Source organism: Glycine max, chromosome 6 (genome assembly GCF_000004515.6).
Source record: "Glycine max cultivar Williams 82 chromosome 6, Glycine_max_v4.0, whole genome shotgun sequence".
NCBI lineage: Eukaryota > Viridiplantae > Streptophyta > Magnoliopsida > Fabales > Fabaceae > Glycine > Glycine max.
Window position 1 is genome coordinate 8,132,425 of NC_038242.2, and position 11,524 is coordinate 8,143,948.

General features: G+C 30.8%; 1 protein-coding gene across 1 annotated transcript; it reads right to left on the reverse strand.

The window, feature by feature from the left end:
• Nucleotides 1-5,882: 5,882 nt before the first annotated feature.
• On the reverse strand, nt 5,883-9,986 carry LOC100796765 (5'-adenylylsulfate reductase-like 4-like). Its single transcript, NM_001253203.2, has 4 exons — nt 9,429-9,986; nt 8,848-9,035; nt 8,631-8,755; nt 5,883-6,783 (listed from the first exon to the last, which is right to left on the reverse strand). Exons 1-4 carry the CDS (start codon nt 9,612-9,614, stop codon nt 6,338-6,340), a joined length of 945 nt encoding a protein of 314 aa, NP_001240132.1. The 5' UTR covers nt 9,615-9,986; the 3' UTR covers nt 5,883-6,337.
• Between the last annotated feature and the right edge of the window lie 1,538 nt (nt 9,987-11,524).

Here is an 11,524-nt window from a genome sequence, read left to right on the forward strand (position 1 = left end):
TCATATTATTATATTTTCTCTTTTTTCATTCACATATATTCATATGGATTGTGAGTGATGAATACCAATATTATAATTTACACAAAAAATATTGGATCGCCCAACTGTCAATATTAATATCATTTTCTTTATGGAGTAGCTCTCGCATTCCTCACCACAATTTTATTTTTTATTTTTTGTGTTGGACTTAACTTCCCCTTATTCTACGCATAAACTTTAACGACCCTCAATTATTTTTCTGTCTTTTTAAAAATTTAAACAATGCCGTGTTTCATTACATGTTTTGACAATGATTGTTCTAGAAAATTTAATTGCTTTTCATTTTTTTAAATAAATTCCCTTAAACCTTTTAGTTTCTTTTAAAATTTCAAAATAAATTAGTCGAAACAGGTATTTTGTATTTCTTTTCATTTTAATTTATCACATCAATAAAAATGCAACGCTAATTTGCTTTTTCATTTTATAACTAATAAATTTATTACTCTTCTACTTATATATTATAAATTAGAATTTACAATTTAGAGAGTAAAACTTCTACTCTTAGTTTCTCAGTTAAATATTTTTAACATTTTTTCTCTTTTATTTAGAAATATGTTTTACATAATTCTCTTGTAAGACAAACATTATCTCTTTCCACTATCTCAATTTATTTTTTATCTTTATCTCTAAATTAAATGTTAATAGTTTTATTTAAAATTATAAATAGTTGAAAATTATCTTATATAGTAAAAAAATAACTTAAATTGTTGATTATAAATTAAAAGATATATACTATTTATTATGAATTTTAATTTACTCTATAAAACATGTTTATCTTGTTCACTGATATTAAAATACTAATTATAATAATTATTCAAATCATAATTATAGATGAAGGGAAAACTTCATATAAACGTAAAAAAAAATAAAAAAAAAATCAGGATGCACTTATGATGGTAATTTTAATAAAATGTTAAGATAAAGAATGATTTTAAATGATTTAAAGTAACAAAATTCTATTCAAAAAGTATTTATGATAGTTTGATGAAACATTTATTTAATAAATTTTTCTACTTTTAAATATTTAGAAATGGTGTTAAAAAGATTAAATTAAAAGATCAATCATTTTTTTATTGAAATGCAAGAGAAACTAAATTTAATTTATGCTATGAATAATTTATTTGGTAAAATATAGTAAGTTTACTTAGGGGTTTTTGGATGATTTTATGATTTGTTTGTGGCAGGGCTTCATGGTTGGCCTTAAGGAAGAGAATAGTTGGGTGTATGTGTAAAAATTGAGCCTTATTGAAAAACCTTTAAAGCCCTTCCTTCCCTGAGTCTTACAAATCAACAAAATTGTGAGCCTTTCCTGGCCACCATCTCTCATTTCTTCTTCCGCATGACACCCTTAAGTTGGAGAAGTAGAGTCTTACACTTCCTTGAATCCTTCCTTACACTCTAAAGCTTCGGAGAGAATTCATTGTAATGGTAGGTATGATTACTCAAAGTCAAAAATCTACTTCCCTTATGATAAAAAAAAACTTACCATGGATTCTCTCCGGTGGATTCTCCTAGCTAACAAGTGTTTTTATCTTAAGGGGCGAACCTAAGATGATCACTCAAAGTCAAAAAATTACTTGGAGTAAGAATGTGCAAAAACACTATGCACGATATTTACATATAATATGCATCCTTTTGATGGAAGTGATTGAAATATGTTTGAGATGTGAACTTGATTTTGACTTTGATTTGACCTTTTTTTACTGTGATTTGACTTTAATTGTGAGTATGTGAGAAATGTTTCAATTTCTAATGTGTCTTGATTTATTTTACTTGTCAACTTTTAATTCACTGTTCGATAATTATATGTTTGGTTTATTAAATGAGTTTTACCCTTGTGTTTTTGTTTGATTGATGATCATGTGGTATGATATGGAAGTAGATGATGGAGGTGCTTCCAAGTAGGGGGTTCATTAGTTCGGACCAACTCGACGAATCTGATGATTCAAACTAAATCAATTAAAATTGACAACAATTGATTTGAGTATCGGATTAAGAATTTTCAAATCCAAACCAAATAGAATATATATTATTATTTTTTAAATGAAGTTACTTATATTTTTATGTCATTTTGTGCATCTCTTTTGCGTTTTGTGTTCACCACACACACTCACAAAAACTCACTTTAACACTTTTGTTTTTCTTTCTCATATAACCTTAAAAGGGTGTTACACATGCACATTCATAAAGCCTCCTCCACTTGTCATTTTGCCTCCCCATAATGGTCATTGATGTCGTCGAGCCTCCTTTAAACCTCCACTCAGTCAGCGTCAATAGTACATTTTTTACTTTCAAACCTCCTCATGATGGATTTGACTAATTCGGTCTATGTCACATAATTATTTGCTAATTTTGGAATAAAACTGTTATTTTATATTTTTTTCAAAACTATTTTTTTTATTGTTTTTATTATCGGATATCCGATGATCTGAATCAAACCAATCTGTTCAATATCGATTTGATTTCGTTCAGGTTAGACAAAAAAATCTAAAATTCAATCGATTTGGATTTTATTTTTCCCAAGCCCAAACCAATCCAACCCGTGAATACAGATACTTTCGTGGAGCATGCTACTTAGGGATGATGAAAGCCTTACTCAATGTGGTTGTGACCCACTGGTGAGGTCTTTATCAGACTTGTGGCTATCTTAAAGAGTTCATGATTTACGCTTTTGAACCTTGATGTTTTTATTCCATGCATGATACGCTTGGATTTATTGAACTTGATGTTGAAATTTGGAGTCGTAGTTCCATAAGACACAATACTTATTTATTCCTCTTATGCATGTTGATATAGTTATGTTTGTTGTGATGGTGTTGAGTAGATAAAAAGTGAAAACTTAGCTTTAAAAGAAACTAATTAAAATACTTTGTAACTATTGAAAATAGATTACATACTTTAACCTTTCTCTCCTCATTTAACTAGTCAATGTGGGACAATGAAACAAAAGTTTTAGAAGTCCTATTAGAGCAGAAAATGATAAAACAACTAGACACTCTCAATATTTAGGACAAAACATCAATGGCAATATTTAGGACAAAACATCAATGGCATATGAATTTGTTAACAAAAACTCATTAAATCTAAACTGCAAGCGATCTTAGTCAGTTGCTTAAAATAATAATGACATCGTAAGCTTCAAAATAATTTATGAGATAATTTCCCTATATAATTGCGTTTATCTTTCAATTGTGAACTATGATTGCAAATCCTGTTTTAGTAAGGTGGGCCTATGGGCGGTGGGGGTACGAGAGGCAGATTAGATTAGAACGGAATCCAGAAGGATAAGTCATAAAGCCGCGCCAATTTGCAAGGAGTGGCTTCAATGTAGGATGTCACAAAGAAATCATATTTTATTTTGGATATTGAAAATCGATTCCTTCTCATCCAATAGGCACGTCGATCTTGGGTTGTGGGACGTCAAACTAAACACCCAATTAATAAAAAAATAAATTATTGACATAAATGATTGAACACTTAGATATCTTAATTAAAGTATGGGTTCAATTTTTAGCTTATGAAGTGACAACTAGATATTTCACTTTATTAAAAAAATGAGTTGATTTGATGAGAGGAAAATTACACCAAAAATACCAAATTAATCTTTAATTTCACATATAAAAATACATGATGTTATAATTTATTAATTAATTCAATTATCAACGTCTCTATACTAAATTTGGTCGATTTCAACTATTCAATTATTATAGCAAAATTTTTATATCTGTAATTTTGTAATTGAGAATTTGGAATTTCAACGAATCATATTATTATAATAGTTAATTTTCAGCTCCCAACACTTAATTTTTGCCTTAAAAAACACTTAATTTTTGTATTTGTCGGCCTGTTACAATTTGAAATGATTTGTCTAGATTTAAATTTTAAATTAAAATTAATTAAATTTAAATAATAATAATAATATTCAGGAAATTAAAATATATTAAAATAAAAATTAAAACGAGATACGTCACGTAACTCAAAATAATAGTAATTCCTAAAAAATCCACTCAAGAATGACTACTGAAATTTATAATATAATGATAAATGATAGGAACTTTTTAATGCTGTTTACTTATATTTCTCATTTATGTTAATTAATTAGTTTTTTTCCTTAAATTAAAAAAAAAATATTTTCTAAATGCAAATTGAAGTACTATCAACAACTTTATCAGCAATGTAGACATCGGACAAACTATTTTGAGTAGATGCCTCACATTTGGTTACCTATCCCATCCCATTGGGTAATACGTACAAGTAGGGCATGCATTGCATGTGCATGTGCATGAGAGCTTGAAAGCTTTCTAAGTTCTAATGGACTAGCTAGCCGCTTAGGTTGTAGGAGTACTTCTTTTCGTTGTTGTTGCTGTTGCTGACGTGTGACACACAGCCAAGTACGGATTGTCGGATGTTGGTGTCGTCAACTTTAATTTCTTCTTTCTCTTCTACTACTCCTCCACTACCGATTTAGTACTAATTTTCTATACATCCCTTTTTCAGTGCTACCAATTGCAACTTGTCTTTCGTTTCCTTTGCCCCCTAGCTAGCTTCTTCTGCAACTGCAATGGCAAATTCCTTGCTTTCCACCAATTAAAAAATGCTAAATGGTATATATTATATAGATATAGCAAATAGGATCAAATCGAAGATAGATTAAGAATAGCTGCAGTTAGATTTCCTGTACAGAATGCATATGCAGTGCTAATTACCTATTGGTATTATTTATCTTAAAAGGCAGCATACTTAATCAGTCTAAAATATCTTTTAGTTTTATTATGTTTTCGCTTTTTTCGTATTGTTTTTTTTTTTCATCATTTAAATTTTTCAAAGGAATCAATTTTACCATTTTATCACTTTAACACTGTTAACTTTTATATTTTAAAATAGTTAATTTCACACAGTGTTGGTTTTTAAACTTAAAGAAGATAATATGTAATGAATGACAAACTCTTACCTCATCCAATTCATATAACTTATTTTAACATGGTAAATTTTTATTTCATCAAGATTTTCCTTTGATCCCATAATATAATTATGAAGATTGAAGGGCAATCAATTATCAATATATCTAAAAATGAAATTGCACGAAACCAAGCTTTCACCCAAATTTTCTGTTTGCCGGCGAGAAATGATCAGACTAAACACAATTCATAATAAAAATAATAAGTGTTCTATTTCTTACGAAGAGAAATTGCAAAAAAAAAAAAAAAAAAAAAAAAAACTCACACGAATACATGTGGACATGTTTTGTTGGTTATTTGACAACTAAAAAGAAAAGGATAGATTTGGGCGTTTGCCACAAATCATGGTGATGCATTCGTATTCAGTTTCGTCTAATATTTTTCGTACTAAACAGTATTTCCCAAATGATAATAATTGCCAGCTAGTTTAATTTCATCATATTGCAATTGCAAATATGTCAACCATGTGCAGTCAAAACATGTGATTAATTTAATGTTGTCTTGCTACTCTCTCTAACTGTTCATTTGTTTGGAGAGAAAGAAAACTAAAAAAGAGTAAAATAAACAGTAAAATAAAATGAAATTCATATTTTTATATTCTATTTTAATTCAAAATTTTCATCTCAATTCACTTTCATTCCACTCTACCAACCACGTTTAGTGTAAAGACTTTCTATTCCTAAAGAAAAAGCAAAGTGTAGACTTCTTAATTCTTAATCTTAATGTTTGGAAGGATCAAATCACACGGTGCGTATTCACTATTTAGAGGTTGGCAATGGGATTCACCGTTACAAACCAGGGTTTTCTAAAAGATCCATGATCTCTCCTGAGGAAAGGATTGAAACAGATTACTATAGATTTTGATATAAATTACTTCTATATTGACATGATCAGATTATCACCATCTTATTATTTTAGAACTTAGCAAATAACCACGCACCAATTACATCAACAATGCATCCAATCAGTTTTATGTGGGATTTACAATCATTTCATTCCCAACAAAAATAAATATATGAACTGATGATCAAAAGATTTGACCCTCAAGAAAACCTATATGTCACAAAATTGCAGATTTTAGCTCGAGTTTGCTACATTTAAACTATACACATTGAAGTCTTAATCTTCTAGAGCGCTGAATGAAGTATTTGTTGATCATATGGACATATAAGGGACGATTACATCACTCAGAAACATAATTGACCTCACTAAGCACGAGGCCAGAGGGGGTGAAGATGATCCTGAAACAAAAGTACATGGCATAACTTGCAGCCAAGCCTTTCATAGGGTATATTCGTATCTCCAATTTTAAGAAGGAAAATCCGCTCAGTACAGTCAACTCACTGATGCGTCCCACGGCTGCTGCTGCTTTCCTCTCCAATTGAAACGGTGGCAAGGGACTTGGAAGCCCATGCTCTAGCATTCATTGCTCCTTCCTGCAGATTACTTCTCTTGTATGGCTCTTTCAAACGGTTAAATGACTGTGTTAGCCGCTTCAAATAAATCAAAGGGTGTTCCAGCAAGCTCCCTAATCTAATATTTTGGATGACCCTTCTCCAAGCATATTGAATACATATAAGAAGATTAGGAAAAAACAAGTATAGTAATCTCAAAATCACAAATGTAGTGGCCAGAGCCAAATAAGTCTCCTGATATAGTAAATTTTCTGGAGATCTAGCCTGTGAAAATGGAGAACTTTCTGACTCACTGTTACCATGACTCTTATCAGCAGATGAACGGCCAATTTCCTCAAGTGATAGTTCATCAAGTGAATCAATCCTAATCCCTACAATGACAGCCAAATAATGAACCAAATACAAGAAAAAAAGGAAAACAAAATGTGATACTGCATGTCAAAGAAAATGAGGAAAACAATATGCGTTACTGCATAACAAGATTACAACATTTTCCGTTTGTTTGGCCAAACAATTTAAAAGAAATAATGTGTTTATTGAGACAACTAATTTCATTTATTATAAAATGCTTCACTTGGATATTAAACAAAAGAATTTTGAAAATGCTAGGAATTTTCATGGGGTAATTTTTAGCTAAAAACAGAAAATCCAAAGTTTCTCCACCTAAGAGCAAACTTCTAAAATTCACAACTTCTCACCCCTCTTAAGAGCTCAATGATAAGTTTCCAACTTCCAAATCAAAAAAATAATGCTCTTTCTTCTCAGTTCTCACTAAGACTCTCGCATTGTATATCAGCATATTTTCACTAAATACCAACTTCCTCACTAAATGCACACTTTACCCAACCTCCATGAATTCAGGGCTTCTACAGGTTGGTTCAGTTTCAGACTCACCAGGGTTGAGAGCACCATGTTTTGTTTCAGTGTTTGTTCTTTTTTTATCTTATTATTCTTTGAGCAAGAAAATCCAAGTTCTGTAGTGGGGAAATGAGTGGTGTAGGATGATGGTATCCCAGGCTATTTTTGTAATTTTTGTTGGTGCAATAACGAGGATTTTGCAGGGTTTCGCAATTTGGAAGATAAACCAACGATTATACTGTGGTCTGGGAACTTGACCACATAGGAGACAAAATTTGCTTGATGTAATCCTATCCCAATAGGAAAGTCATTAATTTGACCTCTTGAATTATCCCAATAGTCTTGATTGAGCATGCCCAAGACTAGATTATCTCTAACTGCATGCTTTTGCAGATGATATACTCTTGATTGAGGAATCAAGGGAAGCAATTATCAACAAGCTTGAACTCTGGAGGCAGACTTTGGAAACAAAGGATTTTTGCTTACATAGGAGCAAGTGCAAGACAGAGTATATATATTGCAATTTTAGCAAGAGAAGAAACAAGAGGATTTAGGGTCAGACGTAAAATTTGGAAAAGACATCCTACCACAGTCATACCACAGGTTGCTGAGTTTAAATATTTGGGATCAATCATATGAGATGATGGAGAAATTAATGAGGATGTCACACATAGAATACAAGTGAGATGGCTTAAATGGAGAAAGGCATCGAGGGTTATTTGTGATCACAAAGTACCTACTAAACTCAAAGGCAGGTTTTATCGTACACTTATACATCCAGCTATACTATATGGTAGTGAATGTTGAGCTTTAAAGGGACAACATGAAAGAAAAGTGGGAGTAGCATAAATGAGAATGCTAAGATGGATGTGTGGTCATACAAGAAATGATAGAATACGTAATGAATATAAGAAAAGATTGGAGTAGCACCCATTGAAGAAAAGATGATGGAAAACCGGTTAAGGTAGTTTGGGCATATACAAAGAAAGGCCACAAGAGGTGCTAATTAGAAAAGTAGACTGCATGATTTTAGTCTAATGAAAAGGAGAAAAGAGACACCAAAATGGACATTGGAGGAAATCATTAAGGGAGATCTCATGCTAAATAATATTTCTGAAAATTTTTGTGTGATCCATGTAGCCGAATTCACCTAGTGGGATAAGGCTTTGTTGTTGTTGTTTTTGCTTTACAAATGGATTGAGCACTATCATCAAATTTAAACTCCATGAGTTGAATGAATTACTTGTGAGAATCTCAATCAAAAGTTTCAATTACAGTTGACTTACATGAACAAAAAATCAAGATAACACACAAATACAAATGCAAGGATAAGGAGTGGAAAAAGAAAAGCACGCCTTACCAGTAACATCATTGTAGAAACCAATGAGCGAGCCAAGCGTCCGAGACCCATGATACCGAACCCGCATGGTAGAATTCAAGATGTACAGTGTAGGGAAACTATGGACACCATATTTGGACAGTGTGCTGCAAGAATAGGATCGGTGATCAATTGAAATAATCTATACACAAAAATTAAAAATAAAATGATTAAAATCTGAAAAAAACATCCCACAAACCTCGGCCAAACTGATGATTCTTCAATGGCAAGATGAAGAATGGAAGGGTACAGGGCAGAGAGGATGGAGAAAACCGGTCTAGACACCTGTGAGAAAGGACACAAGGACGCATAGAAGAGCACAGCCACGTGCTCATGATTGTTCTTGTGAACCATATTCAGAACCTTCTGCAAAGAAACCTCATCTCCCTGCACAACAAAAATGCACAGCTTCAATAAAAAAAAAAAAAAAAAACTCATATTATAGTTATTACAATCTCACATCACAGGATCTAAATTTGGGACAAATAGTGCATCAGCTCCAAACAGAACTACAAAAAGTGGAGGCAAACATAGTCAACTCCGAATTCTTGAGGCTTCTAATACCAAAAAGAAAAAACATATTCCAGTTATAACAATCTCACATTACTCAATCTAAATTTGGCACAAACATCAGCTCCACAAGGAGATACAAAAAGCGGAGGCAAACAAACATAGTCAACTCCCAATTCTTGAGACTTATAATCCCAAGAGACACAATTTATAATTTTAATACGAAAATTAGAATAATATAACAAATAGAGAAAAAACATAAAGGATTACCTCGGTGACGGCAATGGATCCAAGAGAATTGGGAAGTTGGCATGTGAAATCTGAAAACCCTAACACGAAATCGAGGATGGAGCGAGCCGGGCAGGTGCTGGCAGTGATGTGATGAGCTTGAGCGGTGCATGAAAGGGTCCCACAGAGCAATATGGCGAACACGATCTCCGATCCCCAAATCCTCATCCCTTTCCCTTCCCCTTTTACGTCGCTCGGAGTCACGAAATTGGGCACCAGACTTACGAAATCCGAATGGAAACCCTAATTCCGAAGCATGGATTTGAGATGAGCGAGGGGAAGGGCGAGATGGGTGACGTGCCCCAACTTAGTGGACTTTTTTTTTATTTGTTTGTTTTTTTAGTGATAAATTAGGGAAGGAGGGAAAGGTGAAGAGGTTATGTATATCAGTTGGTGGGTAATCGGTGGCGGCAATGGAAATCACACGTACAACACAACACAGATGAAATGAATGATGATACAAGTTACAACCTTAACAATTGCTTTTGTTGCTTCATCGCCTTTGCGTCAAGCACTTTGGTTGAGTTTGGTGCTTTGACTGTTTTTTTTGTTCTCTCCAAATTATTTCATTAATTTTTTCTACTTCTTACTTTTAACTTTTTTCTCTCTTTTGTAATCTTTTAATGGTATAGTGATGGCTTATATGAATTGTTTTAGATGATAGTAAGTTGTATTTAATTTAATATTTATTTATAAAATAAATATTATATATATATATATATATATATAGAGAGAGAGAGAGAGAGACTGATTTATATATTTTTAATAAATATAAAATAGACAGGATTTTATTAGAAGAATACTTACTTAAATGAGAATAATTAATGATCATCATCATTAGATTCAGACTAAAAATAATAGAATACTGAGAACACATACTTATTTAAGAACATGAGATATATGTTTGATTTTTCTTAAGGGCGGATCTAACAAAATAAGTTAGGGGATCAAATATAATCTAGTTGGTTTTGTAATAAAAGAATTACATTAACTGTTTATTTTATAAAAAAAATATAAAATCTATTAAAGTAAATTTTGAAAAATGTTTGGTACACATTAATACTTAGTTTGTTTTCCAAAGTTTAATGATATTTAGTTTCATAAATTTGAAACTAGACCCATGCAATCAAAAGCTTCTTTTTTTATGATTTAGGGCATCAAAAGCTAAAATTAAATTGGAGGTAACCATGACGACGAGAAGAACAAAAATAATATAAGAGAAACAAAAAAAAAATATAAATAATAGTAATAAAAAAAGATAATAGTTTAATATGACTCTAATTAAAGTTATCAATTTCTTGTAAGTTTATATCATAGAAAAAAGATTAATTATAAATAAAATTTAATTCCTCAAATAAATATAAAAGAATAAAAAATAAAGTCATTTGATTACAAATATAAATATTTATAACCTTAAAAAAAATAATTATACAATATGAAATGAAAAGATATTGACAAAGGAAATAAATAACATTGAATATTTTGTTTTAGAAAAGAAAAAAATATAATTATTTCAATGATGAAGACTAAAAAAACAGTATTTATAAAAAAGAGAGTAGTATATTTGTTTAAAAAAGAGAAAAAAATATCACTATATTTGTAACAAATACTATAAATGGGAACAAGATATTTTCTAAAAAAATAATAAATAAATAAATACTTAAATACCAAAATTTTTACAATCAAAGTCTTTAAATAAAAAATAATTTAATATAAAAATATTGTATTATATATATATAAAGAAAAAATAGAATAAAAAAAGGACACCAAGGCCCCTCTCCAATATGAATAGCTCCATCCCTGATGTTACTTTCATTCTAGAAACATGTTTGTATTTTTGCAAGATTGTCAAAGTTGAAGAAAATCACTTATGGATATAAATTGAAGTAATTAGCATTGGACAAAGAGCACTTACAAATAACTAGAGATTCATATGTTTGGCTAATGTCACTTTTATAGTGTAGTTATCACATCAAGAATAAAGATTTTTTACCTAGGTATATGGGCACTTGTTATTTCACCTTTTAATTGGAAAAATGATCATCACTTTAGATGATGTGTCATCTTTATTATATTTA

Coding starts and splice junctions, on each gene's coding strand:
- LOC100796765 (NM_001253203.2), bottom strand. CDS start 9,614: ATGAGGATTTGGGGATCGGAGATCGTGTTCGCCATATTGCTCTGTGGG. Junction 9,036..9,428: donor GATCCATTGCCGTCACCGAG/GTAATCCTTTAT, acceptor TTTGTTGTGCAG/GGAGATGAGGTTTCTTTGCA. Junction 6,784..8,630: donor TTTCTACAATGATGTTACTG/GTAAGGCGTGCT, acceptor CTGTCATTGTAG/GGATTAGGATTGATTCACTT.